Below are 20,533 nucleotides of genomic sequence, written 5' to 3' on the forward strand. Positions count from 1 at the left end.
GAATGCACCTCTTTTGTGACCTGCCCCAGGACCTGTGCTCCCCACTGGACTGACTCCTGCCATCTGGGTAGAAAAGAAGCCTTGACTCCCAAGCCAGAGGCAGGGCCACCAGCCCTGGGGAAGGCCAAGCACGGCCCTTCTCCAGAACTCAGGCAGAAAAGGGAAGGGCACATTTTTTTGGTTGTTGGGAATTTTCCTTTCCCCTTACTTCTTCCTTAAAATAAGCAGCCAGCATCACTGCCAAGATGAGTAGGAGGAGAGATTTCTTGAGCTTGTTGCTCATGGCAACAAACCAAACAGGAAAGGCAGATTTGGCCAAATAAAAGTAGCAACCAGAAAGTCCCTGTTTCAAGCATGTGACTTTTTTTTTGTCGGTCGTGGGGCTTGAACTCTGGGCCTGGGCGCTGTCCCTCAGTTCTTTAGCTCAAGGCGAGCGCTCTACCACTTGAGCTACAGCGCCACTTCCGGTTTTCTGGTGGTTTATTGGAGATAGGAGTCTCATGGTCTCTCCTGCCCGGGCTGGCTTTGAACCGCGACCCTCAGATCTCAGCCTCCTGAGTTGCTAGGATTACAGGCGTGAGCCACCAGCGCCCGGCTGCATGTGACTTTTCTACAGAGTAAAACAAGTGCTCTGGCTGAACTAGGCTTCCTTCAGTGAGGGGGTCAGAGGTCAGGGGTCATGTGGAAGTGGAGGCTGCACACATCAGCCTTAGACTGGCCTGACCTTAGGCTGAGGTAGCTTTAGGTTCTCTCTATAAGGGGCTTCCTCCAGCTTCTACTAACCAGAGGCCCACAGGAACCTCGGCAAGCAACAAGGAGGCCAATGACACTCATTCCAGAATCTTCCATGACAGACTGATTGCTCACAGGTTGGACTCAACTGCAACGCTTCCCTATCAGGGACCTGGGCTCTTGGCTCTGGGCAGCTAAGAGGTGGAAGAGCCTACTAGGAGCTGGCACACAGTACCAGAGTCTTGAAGGCTGCCCAGGGAGCAAGAGGTTCACCTGTGTCCTTCTTTCAACCAAGCACGGCTCTGAAGAGCAATCAGTACAAACACCCTATGGTTCTTCTGTGGGAAGGCCTGGGGGGGTGCGGGGCTGGCCCTTTCTCTCTACTGCACTAAAGCAACTCAAGAAAGCAGGAAGGCTTCCCCGCCCACAGGAGCCTGGGGAAGCACAGCTTTTACTTTGAGTGAAGTTTCCCATCCTGCAGCTCATCAAAATTCAACTTGTCCCCTGGAGTTGCCGCGATCACTGGCTGAAGGAGGCTGGAGGGCAGACAGACCTAAGCCAGCCCAGGGTGGTCTTCTGCTGTCTTCTGTCCACAGGAGTTGCCTCTGCGCCTCAGGGCTCCACCTGCACAGGGTCCCCTCCGTCCCCCGTCCCATCAACACCCAGCTGTGGAGAAGGGAGAAGAGGTGGGGGACGCGTTACCTTGAACGCTCTGTTGAGAACCTCCTCCCCGTCTCGGCTTCCCAGCAAGTTCACCACCACCTGCTTCCCGTACTGCTCCTTCAGAAGAACCATGTGCCTGCAACAGCAGCACGACAATGGTGACCCCACAGCGACACCACGGGGCCCAGGGGCATGTGCAGAAGGGCGGACCTTTCTCAGTGCCAGAAGTGCCGGACCCACCAAGTCCTTGGCCCAGAGTGTGTGCGGAGAAGACACACCCTCCTCCCAGCCACCACCTCTGCACATGGCAATCCCAGGACAGGGCCAGGTCCTGTCCAGGCCGTTTGCATGAATGGCTCCAGGAATAATGCACAGCATAAAGGCTGTGCTGGTTTTTCTTTTTCTTTTTCCAGTCATGGGGCTTGAACTGTCGTCCTAGATGCTGTCCCTCAGCTCTTCAGCTCAAGGCTAGCACTCTACCATTTGGGCCACAGTGCACTTCCCATTTTTTGAGTGGTTTATTGGAGAGAAGAGTCTCATGGACTTTCCTGCCCGGGCTGGCTTTAAACCGTGATCCTCAGATCTCAGCCTCTTGAGTAGCCAGGATTACAGGCGAGAGCCTCCCCCCATCATTTAGCTGTCCTTCCACATGCTACATTTCATTACATAGAACCCAAACGAGAAAGCACAGCAAAGCCTGCGGCCTCTGGGGAAACAGTTCTGCATCAGAGACTACGTGCAAATAAGCAGAGCCTTGTCCCCAGCTTGCTAAAGGTAACCTTTCGGATTCTGTGAGAAATGTTTGACTGTGGTGCTTTAAAGAATAGCAAAAGGAGGCCAGGTGCGGTGTCTCACACCTGTAATCCTAGCTACTCAGGAGGCTGAGATCTGAGGATCGAGGTTCAGAGCGAGCACGGGCAGGAAAGTCCATGAGACTCTTATCTCCAATAAACCACCAAAAAACCAAAAGTGCCGCTGTGGCCCAAGTGGTAGCGTGCTAGCCTTGAACTGAAGAGCTGAGAGACAATGCCTAGGCCCAGAGTTCAAGCCCCACAATGGACAAGACAAAAAAAAAGGAATCAAGAATACCACCAACACCACCGCCGGGCATCGGTGGCTCACATCTGTAATTCTAGCTACTCAGGAGACTGAGATCTGAGGACCATAGTTCAAAGCCAGCCTGGGCAGGAAAGCCTATGAGACTCTTATCTCCAATAAACCACCAAAAAACCAAAAGTGCCGCTGTGGCTCAAGCAACAGAGCGCTCACCTTGAGCTAAAGAGCTGAGGGACAGCGCCCAGGAGCAGAGTTCAAGCCCAACACAGACCAAAAAAAATAGCAGCAAAAGGATACAATGCAAAAAGCAGATATGGAATTATAACTTAGTGGAATGGCTATCCATATTTGTGCTTAATGTGGAAAGTTGGAAGGAAATGTACTAGGCATAGTAGATGATTTCTCAATATTTTCTTCTTTAAACATTTTTCTCTTTTTGAAATTTCCACAATGACATGTTTCTATGTTCCTAGTTTATTGTTGTATTTTAATCACGTCAATAACTAGTGAATTTGTAGAGTATTTGGGAAGATCAAGTCAAAGGGTAAGGAATACTACGTTGGCTTTAACATTAAGGACATCTGGTGAATTAGGTAAACTGAGCATCAGTTCTCATGGTACACATAAAGAAGACAAGGAAGTTCATCGCCCACCTGAGGCGTCTACAAGGAGACCATCCCCACCTAAGTAGGAAATCCAAAAGGTTAAACACTTGGAACACTTGGTGTAAAAACAAGAAATGGCCCTTAGGAAGCTATAAAGATAAGCAGCTATTTCACACTTAGTGCTAACAGAAGCTAGAGAATTCCCTCTGATAATGCGTGAGAATAAATGAGCCCTCACATGAGCTTACAATCCGGTCCTACTTCATCTTGAGTCGTTTAAAGTTACTCAGAAACTTCCCAGAAAGAATGCTCCAAGACAGATGAGCTCACAACAAAGTCATAAACTACACCAGTGAACCACCGATTTAGATTAAAAGAAAAAATCACTTAAGAAGCTATTAACAATTAGGGGCATAGATTTTTTTTTTTTTTTACAACCAGTTCAGGTTAGCAATGGCTCATCCTTGAGCAAAAAATCCAAGGGAGAGCACAAGGCCCTGAGTTCAAGCCTCAGTAGAAAGGGGAAACAAAAACCTGTTAGCAATGAAATCTCTTAAGAGTGTGGGGTTTAGGAGTTAGTGTTCTTACACTTCACATCTCTCTATAATCTTTAAAACCTAGGAATGTTTTATGCTAAAACAAAAACAAGGCCGGTTGCTGGTGGTTCACACCTATATATAGCTACTTAGATGGCTGAGATCCAAGAACTAAGGCTCGAAGCCAGCCCCAACCAGAAAAGTCCCCAAGATCTATCTCCAATTAACCAGGAAAAAGCTGGAAAATAGGAGGTGTGGCTCAAGTGGCAGAGTACCAGCCAAATGGTGAAAAAGCCAAGGAGTAGGTGCAAGGTCTTGAGTCCAAACAAAAATAAACACATAAATAAGCATCTACTAGTATCCTGTAATTTAAATAACCCTTAATTAATCAGAATGGATAGATGAAATCTTACTGTAACAAGAAACAGATAAGGGGCTGGGAAGGTGGCTCAGTGGTAGAGTGCTTGCCTTGCACGTATGAGGCCCTGGGTTCGATTCCTCAGCACCACATAAGCAGAAACAGCCGGAAGTAGCACTGTGGCTCAAGTGTTAGAGCGCTAGCCTTGAACTGAAGAGCTGAGAGACAGAGCCCAGGCCCAGAGTTCAGGCCCCATGAGCGGGGGGGAAAAAAAAAAAGAACAAACAAGGAACAGATAAAGAGCTGCTCTCTGAACACAGAAATCTTCAGGGAAACCTGACAAATGAAAAGCCCTTTTATAACTCTTTTCTTGCATAAAGGACCAAAATACACAAATCCAAAGATTTGAATTCAGGGTTGATTCCTGCTTCCCTAGTGCCAATGTCTGAATGGAGTGCGCATATGCAGGCCTCAAGTGGTATCTGACCATCCCTACCTGTCGAAAGCAGGGGCGTTGGCCTCCAGGCCTCTCTGGAGTCTCAGATGATGGGAGCCAACCTATAGTGAGAGAGAATAAAGGTGATACTTCTGCTGTGTGAGCTGAGAGACCCGTGATTTTCCCATGCTCCCTCTCTCCACCAGCCAGGCATGGCTGGCAGCTACTCAGCAACCTGTACAACACTTTCCCTACTCAAGCAGGTCAGCCCTCCTGGATGTGCTAACAGTGCCCCTGACCCAGAGGCCCAGCCACCAGAAATTCTGGGGTGAGAACACAGAAATCACATCCCCAGACTGTCCAGCCAAACCACTTTCCCACCTCCTAGTTCCTCACTAGTCCTAAAATCTGGATTTTTGTCTGAATATCTAGAGCTACCTATTTACTCCTCAACTTAAGTTCAAATCTTTCACATAGGTACCATTTCTACAGTCAGCTTGAAGGGGCTCTCATTGACCAAATCTGGGGCAACTTGAGCATCAAATGATGTAAGGACAGTAGATTATAACCTACTAAGTAAAACAGGCTCTGACTCCACACTGATGGTAGTAGTATTAGCTAGGTGAGTGGAAGGTTAGGTGTGCGGAAGGATGGGGGTACGATGGGTGGGTAAATGGAGCGGTGGAGGTTTATGAGGTGTGTGAGTGGGTAAATGAGGAAGAAGGGCTCTTCTGTACAGTAGGGAAAGACGTCATTTTACAGCCATGATAGTAAAGAACAGCAAGTCAAGTTTGATGAGGAACTTGATACTTATATGATCTCATAATATCCGTCACAGTCTGCTAATGAGTTGGAAGGGAAAACAGCTGTAAGTAGCAACAGGCAAAAGCACCTTGACAGGTGACCAAAATCAATGTCACTAAAGGGCACATGGACACCACGTGCCTGGAAGAATGCTGTCACACAGCAAGGGAGCCTTCAGAAACAGCAGGAAGACCCAGAGGAGGCTGCTGATGTAACAGAAGGCCTCCATTCTCAAAGACTACCAGTGACATGAGAGAGAAAGGCCTGGAGGCCAACCCAGCTTGAGAAAACTAGAGCTGGACAAATAAATGTGGAGTGTAGGCCTGGACTGCAGGGGCAGAGCCGCTAAAGAGAGCCGACAGTGACACCTGACTGAGTTGGAAAATGCCTGCCTTCCTGGCTCAAATACTACGTCAATGTTGAACTCTTCAAATGTGTACCTTTGCTGTGGTACTGTCCGAGTAGAATTGTTCTAGGAAAAAGCATCCGGAAACTAATGGTGGAGAACAATGTATACAACTTCCTCTCAAGTGGCTGAGAAAACAAATGACAGCATGCATGTAGGTGACACAAGGTGACAATTCAGCAGATCTGGATGAAGGAGTTCTGGCTAACTAACACGTTTTCTGTGGGCCTGAAAATGTACCATGTGTTCAGCCTGGTTTTCAGAGCTGTAAGAGCAGTGTCGTCATCAGACTCATCCACATGATGAGTACAGCCATCACCGAGTGTGATCAACACCACCGGCCACGTGTCTCACTTTAGGCTTGTATCTAACACACCGGATCCCCAGCAAGAGATTCAGAAATTATGGGAGAAGGTTCAGAAATTAGAGATTATACAGATGACTCAACGAAGTCTAAATCCCATTGGTCCTGGAAAACTATGGTCACAAAGGAAACCATTGTATAAAATGAGGCAGCCTTGCTGATCTATGGGGGTTCACAATAGACTGAGCGGCCGCCTTCATTTCGCTGCTTGTTTTCCCTTCTCTCCTCTCCCCAGTGGCCGCCAATGCCTCACTCAGAAAATGTCAGCTCCTGAATTCAAAAACCAGAAGTGGCTCTGTGGCTCAAGCAGTCGAGCACTCACCTTGAGCTGAAGGGCTCAGGGACAGTGCCCAGGCCTAGAGTTCAAGCCCCATGACTGATAAAATAAAAATAAAAACAAAATGTCTTGAATTCAAAAAACACCCATGGGCCTGTGGTATGGAGAAAACTGTTCATCTGTCAGCACCAGCCTTTCTTGGGGCTCACAGAGATGTGCTCCCTTGAGTTCCCCTCTGAGATCCCCTAAGGCTAGGGCCCAAGGCCAGAGCAACTTGTTCTGTGTCCCCTGACAAGAAACCTCCCAGAGCAGGGCCAAGCAGCAGTCCCTGTGGGAACACACCAAGAAGAGAACCAAAGTCAGCAGTCTAGGCTCAGAGTCCAGCCTTGGGTCCTGAGGGTGCCCAGTCCCAGGCCAAGCTCAGACCTGCTGAAGGAAGAGCTGGGCTGGGGGCTGGACCTTGCAGTCATCTGCCCCGCCCCGCCAGTGACACCAGGGACTCCCACGGCCCCACCCACTTCAGCTCTGGCTGGCAGGCGGCTCCTGACTTCCATCCCATCTTCTTCCCCTTCGCTCAGTTGCAAGGGCCCAGGAAGGGGTGGGAGAGGGCGGCTCTGAGCCGAGTCCTCACAGCAGACCCAGGCCTCTGAGGCCTCTCAAACATCATGACCCCATCTCCTAAAGGGGAAAGGGAAGGGAGCTGGAGCCCCCTGCTTTCTCAGAAAGTCCTTCTACATTGCCCTGTGCATCTGTGTAGTCTGGATCCCTCCGACCCTGCCTCCTGCCAGTCCCTCCTCCCCTGAGCAACCGCATCACTGTGGAGCTCTGCCCTTCACTGGGGTCACTGCTGAGGTCCTATGTCTCGGAAGCCTCAAGAACTGGCAGCCAGGGCTGGCTGGGGGCCCCTTGGGCTGACAGAGCTGCTTTTTTTGGCTTCTCCTTGTTCTCCTTCACCCCAGCCTCCCATCTCTGTCTAAGGAGCCTCTGGTCCCTAAAGTCATTAACTCAACCCTGAATGCTACACACTGAGACTCAGGAATACCCAGCGTAGATCTGAAACTACACAATCCCATGCAGCACTGGGCTGTCCCAGAACCCCCTGCTCTCACAGACAGGAAGGAAGAAAGGAAGGAAGGGAAAGGGAGGGGAGGGGAGGGGAGGGGAGGGGAGGAGAGGGGAGGGGAGGGGAGGGGAATGTTAGGTTGATTGCCGTCCTCCTGAGGACAATGTCCAGTTGTGCCTCTACCCCGAAGAGCAGTCTGAGGCTGGCGAGAGGAGCTCCAACCAGCTCACCAGAGCCAGCAGAACAGTTGGCCCCAGCTCCAGCCCAGCGAGGTTACACTAGTAGGCCAGAAGTGTCTACAGAAATGGACAAATGGTGCGGATCAAGTTTCCTACACCCTCTAGACTCCAAGAACACTTTGTTTACAGGCATGCAGCAGAGGGCTTCCCAGATGGCTCAGCACAGCAGACGCCCTCTCAGGGTCTTCAGAAACTAGTCCCAGATGCTGTGATTTCATCACTACAACGCTGCCTTGGGCATCAGTCAGGATGGTTACAGCTCCCAGGGGATTCTCACAGGTGGCACTGTTGGGCATGACTGGGTTGGTGCCCCCTGGGTGGATCCAGCTCAGAGTCACATATACACTCAGCTGCCATGCCCCGGCGCTGCCCACCTCACCCCCCACCCAGACCGAAGGAGCCCCCAGCTCTGAGCCAGTGCTGTTCCCTGGATATGCGGGAACCAGGGGTTACAAGCACAGCTGTGTCCCCTCTTGTAGGGGCTGTGTCCCTCTCCCACAAGCCAATGCAGACAAGAATCCTGACGGATGCGTCAGCTTGGGCTAGCTGCCCCTCGCCAAGCCGCCAGAAACCTCACCAACACTGTTCACCAACACTGTCACCTCCCTGTCCCCTCTCCTAAAGGCAGAGCCTACACCTGATCCCTCGAGTCCCTTGCACCCAAGAGACGCCCCACGAATGCCAGCCAGGTGAATACTAGGCTCAGCCTGAGGTTGCTGGCTCCCCATCAGGCTGAGCAACACGCCAAGGAAACTGGTGTTTGTGCCATGGGACTGCATCTCCGAGCCCTCATGAGGATGGGGAACCCCATCAGCCCAGGCTTCACCGCTTAGTTCCACTATTGTTAATAATAGCCACTATTTTGAGTGGCTATTTTGGGTTCTAGATTCTGTGTGAAGTTCTAGTATGTCTTAAGAGCCTTAATTCTCTCAATAACCCTGTGCAATAGGTATTGTAAATCTCATTTTACCAATATTGACTAAGGCGTAGTCAAGGTCAGAGCTTTTCAAAAGTATATATTGTTACTAAGTGGGTTGCCAGAACTTGAATTTGAACTCTGGTCAGTATAACTGCAAAGCTTAGCCTCTGAATCCCTCTGGAAAACCACTCACCACCTTGGCTCTTTCTGTGGGGACTATGAAGAGCCAGGGACAAGTCTGAAGCTACTTCATGGGACTCACCAACACCCCCTACACAGCCCACTTTGTCCCTGGCTCTGTTCAGTTCCACTCAGAGGACTTTTCCATTTCAGTGACCTAGTCTGGAAACTGATATACCACACACAATCTCATACCTTTGTGGACACACACACACACACACACACAGACACACAGACACACAGACACACAGACACACACACACACACACACACACACACACACACACACACACACACTATCACTTGCAGCCCACCTATCTAAGAACTTAAGAAATAGGTCCTGACAGGGAAGAGGTGAATGTAGGCAAGAGTCTCTAATCCATGGTGTATCATCTTCTGGCTGTTTCCATCAGGTGAAACTACAAAACACAAATCAGACTCACGTGCAGGTCAGGTATATGTCTGTGAAGTGTGCAGGCCCCAGGAAGGAAAGCTGTACAGTGGCCAAGGGAACAGTCTTCCACAGAGTGACAGATAGCACCCACACCCCGTAACAAGCTGTCCCAGAGGAGATGTGAGTTTGCAGGGCAACACTTCATTGTGGCTATTACACAACCTGTTTACGTGGCAAAGATGTAAAGGGCTAAAGGCACACAGATCTCAGCGTGTGCTGAAAGCGTCAGGCCCAGGCCCACTGGCAGACAGGTGATCAGCATGGTCCTTTGCCTGGCGCCTCCTTCCCCATCCCGGGCAGGACTCTGTTCCCTGGGCAGCCCCTAAGAAGGCACAACAGTACAACTTCGCACATAAGCCATTCGCCCACAAAATTCCAACTGTCACGCTACCTAAGAGACGAAGAATGGGGAGGGGCTCAAAATAGAGAAAAATAGTTGGGATTCCTGAGCTTGGTACTGATAGTTCATCCTGGTGACTGTAGACCTCTATGGAAGGCTGCCCCCTGCCCGACCCCCCACCATCTCCTCTGAAGATGACTCAGAATCTCTTGGATGGCCCTTAAGAGGTTCACATAGGTACGGGGCCCCAAAGTGAGCAGATCCCTCAGAAGACTGAGAACAGGAAGGCTTTGGAACTATGTCTGAAGACACACAGGGGCTTTGGAGAGTCACGAGCATGTGTCAGCTGCCATGTCCCACCCTCGGCTATGCCAAACGGAGCACCACCCTCCATGGCAGCGTCAGGCTGCATCTGGACCGGCATGAAGGGCAGGCTGGAGAGCTTCCCATAATTACATAGGAAATGACAAACATTCTCGGTTTTATTTTCCATGAGGGAAATCAGAATATCACGAGTCCTAGAAGATGGTCAAAAGATTCAGAGGAAACAGAGGAAGGAAAAGGACCATGCAATTCCAACTCCAGGGTGAAGTACACCCCTGAACACCCTGGAGAGAGAGGAACAGAGCCTAGGACAAGGAGGAACTGGTAGACTGTAAGAGCCATCGCCAGGCATGGGAGCATGGCCTGTCTGAGGTACTGGGAAAAGGACCCTAAGCTGAGAGGGAGGGAAACCGGTACATCTCACAGTATCTTTTCAAGTCTAAAACCGGTCAGGATAATTTTGGGATTTCTCATGAGTTCTGCATCACGCATACCATAGACTCCCTGACTCCTCCTTATACTTTACTCATTGATCTACGGGGTTTGTTTGCTTGCTTGCTTGTTTTGCTGCTTTGTTTTGTTTTTGAGACAGGGCCTCACTAAATTCAGAGGTCAAGACGTTTTCTGGAGAAATATCTCACATTTAAAGAAAATAAAATTTCAAACTCTCCCTTCAAATTGAATGTCCAGAGCAGGAAATCTTATCAAGTCATTAAGTAGACTAAAGGTTATGTAGGCCCGAGTCTGAGCTGGAAGGAAGGGAGTCTGCTAATGATGCAGGGACTTCAGGCAGTGGTGCAAGGTCCTCATATTAGGGGCTCAGTGGTAGAGCATTTGTCTAGCTTCTACGAGACCCCTGGTTTGGTCCCCAGCACCAAAGTGAAAAAAAGAAAAAGAAAAAGAGCTCTAAAATTAGATTGCTACACAGATCTATAAATGCACTAAACCTCACAGAGTTGGGTGTTTCAAGTGGGTGGAGTTTCGGCACGGAGGTAACATCTCAGTAATTTGGTTCCAAAAGATCTCCTTTGGGAAACGCTCCTGAGGAATTTTCCATGGTACCACCCAAGTCGAGGTCAGTCCGGAGGCCCCTTTGCACCGCCACTGTGGTCCTCACGAATGGGAAGGCAGTGTGAACAAAGTCTTCCTCAGAGCCCAAAGACAAGGCTCCATCCATCATCCATCATCCAGCTCACTAAGGGCTGATACGGCACGTGACCAACACTGTCAACACCACATGCTGATTGATGGCTAAGGGGACAGAGGACTCCTCTCTAGGTGCCATGGGGTCAAGTCCAGGGCTGGGCTAAGCCCCTGACGCATGGAGCCTGGGGCTCCTTAGTGGCTGGTGATGAGCCACAGCAGCCACACAAGAGCTCTTGGTAAGAGCTGGAGACCCCGAATTCTGGAGGGAGGTCTTCTGAAGACCCCCGCATGTCCTCGGGCTAGAGGAGAAAAGGAGAGGAGGGAGGAGTGATCCAGTCGGCTTGGCCCCAAATGCAGGAGCAGTGCTCCTTTCATTGACAACAAGCATTTTCCAGGGCTGTGTCCCTGCCCCTGAACCCTGAACTCCCCCCAGGACACAGAGGCCAACTCCTTTTGGCGCTCACCACAGCCCCACTCTGAATGGCACAAGGGGTATTTTTAGAAAGCATGGGAAAGTTCTGTGTGATCCTCACGTGGCTGCACCGAGTGCCGCTGGTGACACAGCCACAAAGGGCCCCAGGGACCCTGCTGAAGCATTCCGTGAAAGCCAGTCACTCTCAACACCGGCCTCACGGTCTCACTTGTGGGGACCCTACCCATGTTCTGGGGTTTGCACCAGCCTCAGCAGACACCCCACACTACCATGGAGCAATAGCAAGTACAGCAAACACTCGGCCCCGGGACTGGAGCCGCCTGTGTGTTCTCTCACCCTACGCGTGTTGGTCGTTCACCCATACACACACTGATGCTCACACATACATGCACATCAGACACACAGTACACTTTTAACAGCTTGTCTCAACATAAATATACTGAGGAAACAACATCATGAAAGACACCTGTTTAAAGAAGCAAGGCACAGCGGTTGAAGGGGAAGAGCAGCCCGTCACCTACCTGAAGGCCTGGCTGTTCCCAAAACAGCGGGACGGAGCCTCTGATCTGGACAAAAGATGACACTCCATCATCCATGTAAATTGTCTGCAGCACAAGGAGACAGAAAGGAAAAGGCATTCTTCAATGAAACCCAATGTCCTGAGCTGGTAACAGGAGCCGGTGCCTGCGACCTGACACCAGCCACGAAGGGCAGGCAGCGGACTCCAGCGCCCTCTGCTCTCCCCCAGCATGCCTGGCGCTGCTCCCCAAATGGTGGCCAGGCAGCAGGGTGCACAAGGCCGCTGATTAGCCCCCAAACGGAGGGCTGGAGCAGACTCAAGGGCCCAGGCCCCGGGGTCGGGGCGGGGAGGGGGAGGGGTGTCTGTGGGACTGTGAGCTCCATCACCCTGGAAAGCCCCCACCAGCAAATGCGCTGGGATTTCACTAAGACCTTTCTTAGAGCCATTATTTTCACCTGCCTAATAGCTTGGGAGCAGGGAGCCTGGGGAAAGGACAGGACAAAATAAAACAAACCAGCTATGCAGAAAGCCCTAGTCCACTGCCCATCAGTCTCACACTTGACAACTCAAGACTCAACTTGAACTTGCTTTTTGGTCCCAGTCCTGTGCCACTGCGCTCCCAGTCCACACACATCACTAACGCTCCCTCCTTGCACAGAACAATGCTACTTATGCTTTAAAAAAATAATAGTAGGGGGCTGGGAAAGTGGCTCAGTGGTAGAGCGCTTGCCTTGCATGCATGAGGCCCTGAGTTCGATTCCTCAGCACCACATAAGCAAAAAAGAAAAAAGCCAGAAGTGGCGCTGTGGCTCAAGTGGTAGAGTGCTAGCCTTGAGCTGAAGAGCCGAGGGACAGCGCCCAGGCCCAGAGTTCAGGCCCCACGACTTGACCCAAAAAAAAAAATAAAAAAAATAATAATAGTAATATAACTTCTCCTCTCCAGCACCCAGAGTGGCCTGTGGGCCTCTCTGATATGGGAAGGAGCACATGGGAGTTTAAAGAACAAAAAGTACGGTTCTGAGCACTGGCAGGGGATGGCTGCGGTGGTTATCAGATGCCGGCCTTTATCTGCGCAACCCTACCCTGGCCTGGCAGGGCATCTCTGCGAGGCCTTTCCATTGCTCACCAGCCTGCTCCCTTACAGGGTAGCTTTCCATGCAGGCTAGATCGCACTCAGATCACACATGCATTAGTAATTCTGCAGGGGAAGGGGGACTGACAGCGAGACCTGCGTGGTCTCCAGACCACAGGAATGGTGCAAGCCTGTGTTGGGGCTGTAATTAGATGCCAAAGGAAAAAAACACTGGGTTAAGAGTGTGCCTTCTGTTCGCAGGTACTGACGGCCAGCAGCGTTGGTACACCCACCAAGCACAGCAGCTGGTTCAACATGACACAGCTGTGGCGGCAACGCTAGGATGCAGGACATCTTCCTGTGCTTTATGACCAGCACTGTAATGCACACAGGCCACATTCTCACAGGAAGACAGACGCTCACAACGCCCAGGATCTGGCCTAGGCTCAGGGGGCCTCACACGGCACTCAAACCTGGCTCCTCCGCAATGCGGCTTGCCCAGAGCCAGCTCTGGAAAACTGGAGCGCTGAGTGCCTGAACACCTCCCCTACTGGGCACAAGCCAGGACGAGGTGTCCATACCTTCTCCCCAGGAAAACTGGCTATGCCTGCGTCTCATCGGCACCAGAGAAAAGAAGCACCACAGCGCTGTCCTGGGCAAAAGAACAGCTTGAACACTTGTGGGACTGTCTTGCTTCATGGATGCCTCTGAGAGAGAGAGAGAAAGGAGGGGAGGGGGGGGAGGGAAAGGGAGGGGGAGAGAGATGCAGGGAGGGAGGGGGAGGGGAGAGAGGGAGAGGGAGAGAGGGAGAAGAGAGAGGAGAAGGTGAAGAGATGGGGGGAGGGGGAGGGAAGAGGGAAGCGGGAGGGAGAACCGGAGGAGAGATACTGCAATCTGAACTCGGGGCTTCACGCTTGCTAAGCAAGTGCTCTACCACTTGCATCTATACTTGCAGCCTTTTGGACTTTAGCTTTTTTTTCAGATTAAGTCTCAGGCCCTTGCTCTACCTGGCTTTGGACCATGATCCTCCTATCTCTACCTCCTGAGTAGCTGAGATTACAGGTGTGCTCCACCATGCACAGCCTATAGATGCCCTCTGAGGCGAGCAGGATAGTGAGTAATGCAGGTGGGAAAGGCCCTAGTCTAGCTCAGTTTTGCAAACTCTCATCTGTGTAGCAGGATGGCCCTGAGTACATTCCTAACCACATCAGCCTTGGGGTCCCTCTCTCAATGGAGTCAAGGCCACCTGGTGCCCAGAGGGTAAACAAGGAAGCACTCTCCCAGCCCAGAGCAGTCACTCCAAAAATTCACTCTGAGAATAGATGAGGCCAGGAGGCCAGCAGGGCAGACTCGAGGACCAGTGTGGCAAGGCGGCAGGAAGGAAGAATCCAAACAGAGACAAGACGCAGAGGAGGAGGGAGAGGAGGAAGAACAGCAGCCCCAAAGGCAAGCAGGTGCCCCTGCCTGGAAGACGGGAGTCCCGGGCTAGTGCAGCAGAAGGCCCGGCAGGGCTGCAGCCTCTGGGCCCGGCAGCCAGGGGTCGCCCCGAGTGCTCCCCTCAGCAAAGGACTAGCTCACAACGGTGCAGACTTTCCACTAGAGAGGCCTGACTGGGCTTCTACTTCCAGATCCAATGTTTCCAGACAGCTTCTTCCATGAGGCCTCTTGGGCGTCCTCACCTCCCTGGGTGGCCCAGGGCCTGATAGGCAACAGCCAGACTTTTCTCTCCTCCTTTGTTTGATAAGCTGAGGGTTCGCTGCCTGCAGTGAGTCCTGCGCAGAGAGGACCCCACATGTGACTCACGGCTGACCACGAGGACTTCAGACTACTTCCTCCCTGAGGAGCGTGCCAGGCTACACACACACACACACTCACACACCAACAACATACACCTACAGCACATACACACACAGGGCATGTGACAAATGACATATGCATGGACATACAACTCATACATGCCAACAATACAAGCACACAAGGCATATGTGACACTAAGAAAATACATACGGCACACAAGCCCACAACACAAGTGCACATTACAAGTCACGTGATACACAACGCATGTGACACACACACACACAAGAGATGCAAAATGCGAGTGCACACAGCATGCACACACGCCCCCTTCTCCCTCCATACCCACATAGCTCGAGTGGAAGGAGGAAGGAAGACCGTTTATTCCTGAGAACGGGGCAGATATGAGAGTTCTTCGGGCACCTCTTCCTGAACCCTGAGAATTGACTTGGGGGAACTGGGTTACCTCCCACAGGCCCACGCAGGGCCACTCTGCCCCGAGTCACGCTGCCGCCAGGCTGCACGGCCCCCAGAAGTCCTCCTTCCTGTCAAGGCTGTGTACCCGCCGCCAAAGATGTCACATGCCATCAGAGAAGGTGACACCAACCACCTGGAGAACAGACCCCTCTCTGCGACCAAACCTCGGAGGGCGGAGTCATCTGCTGACTCACCGTAAGGGAGGCTACCAGATGCATGTTTGAGGGTGGTACCATCATGACCCAGGACCTACAGTCCTGACTCTGTAGATGCCAGGGAGGAGGGTGTGACAGGTCTCCCCCCGGGACACGCAGTGCTCACTGAACACTCCAACCAGGTGGCAGGCAGGGCCCCCTGCCTATGGTGCCGTACTTCCTCCCCAGCTGCTCCGACTAGGCTGACCCCACCCACTGTCCCCAGTCTCCTGATGCTATCAGAAGCACCTCTGTCAGCAAGTGGCCAGAGAGCCAAGTGAGAGGCAAACAGCTGACAGACCAACCGACCGACAAACACACACACACCTCTGAGAATAGAAGCCTCACAGCCTCATCCCTGTCCTCTCCTGACCTGTGGGCTCATAAGCAATCTCCTGAAGACCCAAAGGTCTTGGGCACAGCCCTGGAGAGCTATGCGCCCATCCACAGGTAGCCACCTTCAGCCCCAGCATCATGCTGGCTACGTTCTCCATGGTGGCCTGCTCCATCCGGTGAGAACACAGACACCAGGCTCCGCACAGCGGTGGAGTAAGGAATGCGGCCAGCCACGCCTGCACTGTACAGGTAGGACAGCCGCAGCTGGCTCTGCACAGCAGAGCAGCTTCACACCTGGGCCTCTCTGCAACTTTCCCCCTTCTAGCTGATCACACACAAGATGGCATTATCCTCCAGGGTGTGAATCACAGCCAAAGGCAACAACAGGTGTAAGACAGCATCTCCCGGAGAGAGAACAGAAGTTTAGAAAGACAAGCAAGAAGGAGCTGTGCAGATGGCTCGGCCCTGCAGGGGCTCCGCAAAGGCTGCTCGGCCCCGAGGTCCCACACGAGTTAGGGTCGAGCTTCAGCTTGTTTCCTCTATCCTTCCTCTGTATTCATCTCTTTTTCACCTAAAATGATTTTTCACCCCTTATTAGTTCATCTGGTAGCTGCTCCTGGAATTAGAGGCACCCTCGTCAACCACAGAAACCATTCTGGATTCCCTTTTAAAAATACCTTAGCTCAACAACATTTTCCAATTTAAGATGTCAATTAAAAAAAGACAATCAGGCCAAATAATGGAGACTCACACTGACAGAAGCACAGATAAGGAGGACTGAGGTTTGAGGCCAGCCCAGGAAATAAGCTTTCCAGATTCTACATCAACTGGTAACGCTGGAGCAGTGGTACACACCTGTCATCTTAGCTACGAGGGAGGCACAAGCAGAAGGGACTTGGTCCCCACCAGGCGGGGCACAAATGTGAAAAATTATCTGAAAATAACTGAAAGCAGAAAGGGATGGCAGTGTGGCTCAAGCGCTAGAGCAACTGCCTAGCAAATGTGAAGTCTTGAGTTCAAACCCTTGTGCTACCAACAGAAAAAAAGAAAAGACCATGCCAACATTCCCAAGCAGAGCTGCAACTTCTTAAATGACACACAGCAGAGGGGCCCATGATCAGGAATCAGCTCAAACACACCAGGGCCTCTCTCCACACAAGCCACGTGGCTGCTTCATCTGGTGTCGTGGATGGGCTGGGCACTCACCTGCTCTGTCTCCACGAAGTTGGACACGTGGCCATCATCGTTCACGCCACGGGTGTAGAAGCGAGCCCCGGCACGCTCGCAGCTGATGCGAGAGATGAGGCAGACCTTGGCCTGCTTGTGCGAGGCGTACACGGTGCGGATAGCCACCACCCCGCAGATGACCTTCAGCAGCCAGTCGCTACAGCTCACCTGATGCTGCCTCAGGGGCACGTGCAGCAGCTGGTTCCTACAAGACACAGACCACACAGACTGCGGCCGCCGTCCCGTCTCTAGCACCCGGAGCAAGGAGAGGCACCTGTGGGAGCCGGGCTCAGACAGAGCCAGAGCGAAGCCAAGCAAGCTCACGCTGTAACCTAGTACAGCCCGCACCCAGGGCCATTCAGATCCAGGAAGCTCCTGCGCTTCATTGAGACTCCAGGAGAAGGAGCCACAAGACCTTTCCCAAAGCTACTCCCAGGTATCAACGTGGGGCAACGGGAGCAAAGCTGGGGTTCGAGCTAACCAGTCCCTGTGTTTCGTTTGTTTTTATCTGCCGTGGGGCCTGAACTCTGGGCCTGGGCGCTGTCCCTCAGCTCTTCAGCTCAAGGCGAGCGCTCTACCACTGAGCCACCTTCCCAGCCCCAGTCCCTGTGGTTTGGGGACGTTCAAAGGAGTCTCTAGGCTTGTAGCTACCCCAGTTTTGTGTTAGAACCCAATTTTTTTAAAAAAATGCAATCATAAGGCCAAGTGTGGCAACTCATGCCTATAATTCCAACTATTCTGGGAGCAAAGATCAGAAGAATTATGGTTCAAGGTCAGCCAAAATCAGGCAAGAGAGTTAGTGAGGACGGCCTCCCCCATCTCAGCCTATAAGCCAGGCATGGTGGTACATTCCTATGAACCTAGCTGCATGGCAGGGAGAGGTAGGAGGATGGTGACCCAAGGTTTCCCTGGACCAAAATACGAATCCCTATCAGAAAAATAACAAGCAAAAAAAGGGCTGGAGACATGGCTCAAATGGTAGAATGACTGCCTAGTAGATGCAAGGCCCTCAGTTCAAACCCCAGGACTACAAAAAAATGTATTTGTGTTTTGATTAAGTAATACTTATCAATGATAAAATAAGTACATTGGCATTGGCATATCTATATATGCATACACACACCTGTTTAAATTTAAATACATGTCCACACACCACAAGGTGAATATAATTAAAGTACCACACAGCAATCCAAATAAGCAGAGTCTAAGAAGACCAAAAAAGTCAGTGGATGTCGCATTATTTCCTTCCCCTACCTGGCAGCGATGATGCTGGAACTGCGCGGTGCACATGTGCACAGTGCCGGGTGCCCAGGGCTTTGGGATGAGCTAACTGGACCCACAAAAAAGGTGTTAGCAAAACCCCGTGGTACAGGTGAAGAAACAGGCAGAAGTCGTGGCCCAACGTTCTGGGCCAGCAGTGGCAGCCTGAGCTCCTCTTCTACTTTATTTATTTTGTGTATCAATCCCAGGGCCTCCCACTTGCTAGGTGAGCACTTTACCACCGAGCTCCACCCTAGCTCCAAGCCCCTCCCTCTCCATACAGCCACACCACCCTCCCCTCCCCTCTGCCCGCAAGCCTGCACAGTGCCATTCTAAGGCCAGTCCACAGGGGACTCTCTCTTACAGAGCTGGGTCAAGTCTAGATCACAATGCCCTAGTTGTCTAAAACAAGTTAATGCGATTCCCATCCTAGAGCTTCGGTAAAGACGGGGGCAAAGACAGTGGGGCATGACCGCAGGAAATGCCTGCTGTGAGCTGCAGTGTGGGAGTGTCTGGAAGCTTCTCCTCTGTTCTCTGGCCAGTCCCCTGGACTGTGACCTCAGCCTCTGTCGCCCCTCGGGGAGCCTAGCCCACGTGTGCTCCGCTGACTCCAGGCAGTCCTCTGTGTGCAGAATGATCCAGAAGTGCAACACCCCAGAAACAGGATCCCCCCCCTCCCCCCGCCCCCCGTGAGTCACTCTAAACCTCGGATGATAAACCGCTTTGGTAACAAATATATTAAATCCACCATGGCACTGAGATCACGACTGCCGATTCCACGGTCTGCCAACTCCGTGGAGAGTTCTTGCCAGCACGGGAGACCCAATTCCATGAAAGAAAGCGATGTATACCCAGGAGGAAGCATTTCTCAGAGCTGGACTTCACCTGCCATCCTCTCTCTCTCTCCCTCTCTCCCCCCACAGCAGCAGGGATGGCCAAACGCAGCGCTGAAGGCCATCAGGCTATGGCTGCTCTGCCCAGCGACTCCACTCTAGTCTGTTTCATGGACTCCTCTCTAGGTCCTCCACCCTGGAGGTGGAAACCAGCTGAGCCTTCCTTCTTCCCAACTCCAAATCTAGCCTGTGCCCACTTCTAAAATTTCCCAGGGCAAGGGGGGGGTCTCCCTTCCCCAGCCCCTCTCAGCTCCACTCCTGAATCTCCTCATCCTGGCCGCATGTCCCTCACTGTGGCTTGAAGGACACATGCTGGTCCCCACCAAATGGAAGCCATGATTGGCAGAAAGGGCAACGCCTGGCACCTGTTACTCAGCGTGTGGTCTGCATCTTAACAAGATCATAGGATTCTGCATGCCAAAGTCTGGGCAATTACTAAACAAAAACAACCATGGGTGAAGGATCGAGACCATGTGGGACATATATACAATGGAATTTTACTCTTTAGAAAGAAGTAATGTTAACTGGCTCATTGGTTGTTCAAAGTGAGGCGCGGAGGGGCAGGACATACGTCCATGGCCCCGCCTCAGGGCTGGAATTGCTGTGTGGCTCCACAGGGGCATTCTGGGACTCCAGTCAGGGTGATGCACTGGCTGGTGTGTACCAGCACCGCCTCTGCTGTCCTCTTTCCCACCCCTGGGGGAATTGGACAGCATAAATGGCCAGCAGGCCTGGCACCAGCCTACACAAGCACAGCCCCTCTCAGCAATTCCACTGGTCCTTCCGGAGCCGGGCCTAGAAAGACCCATAGACATCCAAGAATTGACAGGGCTGTCCACCTGCAGCTGTCCGCATGCGGATTGAAGGCCAGATGACCCAGTGCATCCAGAAACCCAACCAGCTTGATACAGGACACCTCCCACCAGCTGCTCAGTTTCCCTTTAGGTAGGACCAGTTTAACTTTGTGATTCCCAGCTTAGGGCATAGAGCCAGAATGCATGGGTTTAAATTTTGCCTCTGCCTCTTATCAGGTGTGTGGAGTTGGCAAAATCCCCTCACTATTTATTCCTCAGTTTCCCTATCTAGAATGAAGTAGCACAGATGACCCCTTAGAGAGGCATGAGGATTCTAGTTTCCATATTCTGCAGAGAGTTTAGGATGGTGCTAGAATGGTGCTATAAAACGTCACAGGTAAATATCGGGACATGGCAGAGCAGAGAGATGCCCTGTATGGCAAATCCAGGAAGAAGCGCTGTGCCCAGCATACAGAAAACACCTGCAGATGAAGCTGAACTGCTTCTTGCTGTGGCGAGTTTCTCTGCTAAATCCACTTAGGACCCAGTGAAGGCATTCCCAAGACCACAGTGAGTGGAGGTTTCGAGATTCACTTTCTCATGGGCGGGGAGCACAGGTGCCACCAGAGCC

General features: G+C 51.8%; 1 protein-coding gene across 2 annotated transcripts in view; it reads right to left on the reverse strand.

Moving 5' to 3' along the window:
• Synj2 (synaptojanin 2) overlaps positions 1-20,533 on the reverse strand; it is an 85,691-nt gene that overhangs the window by 33,477 nt on the left and 31,681 nt on the right. For both annotated transcript variants that reach the window (XM_042702071.1, XM_042702070.1), the window contains exons 4-7: positions 16,935-17,160; positions 11,857-11,940; positions 4,447-4,508; positions 1,435-1,531 (exon numbers count right to left, since the gene is read on the reverse strand). In XM_042702071.1, the coding sequence (XP_042558005.1) occupies positions 1,435-1,531; positions 4,447-4,508; positions 11,857-11,940; positions 16,935-17,160 (469 nt within the window). The remainder of the gene's footprint in view (positions 1-1,434; positions 1,532-4,446; positions 4,509-11,856; positions 11,941-16,934; positions 17,161-20,533) is intronic.

The sequence above is a fragment of the Dipodomys spectabilis genome, unplaced genomic scaffold (genome assembly GCF_019054845.1).
Source record: "Dipodomys spectabilis isolate Male_0828 unplaced genomic scaffold, ASM1905484v1 ptg000302l, whole genome shotgun sequence".
Lineage (NCBI taxonomy): Eukaryota > Metazoa > Chordata > Mammalia > Rodentia > Heteromyidae > Dipodomys > Dipodomys spectabilis.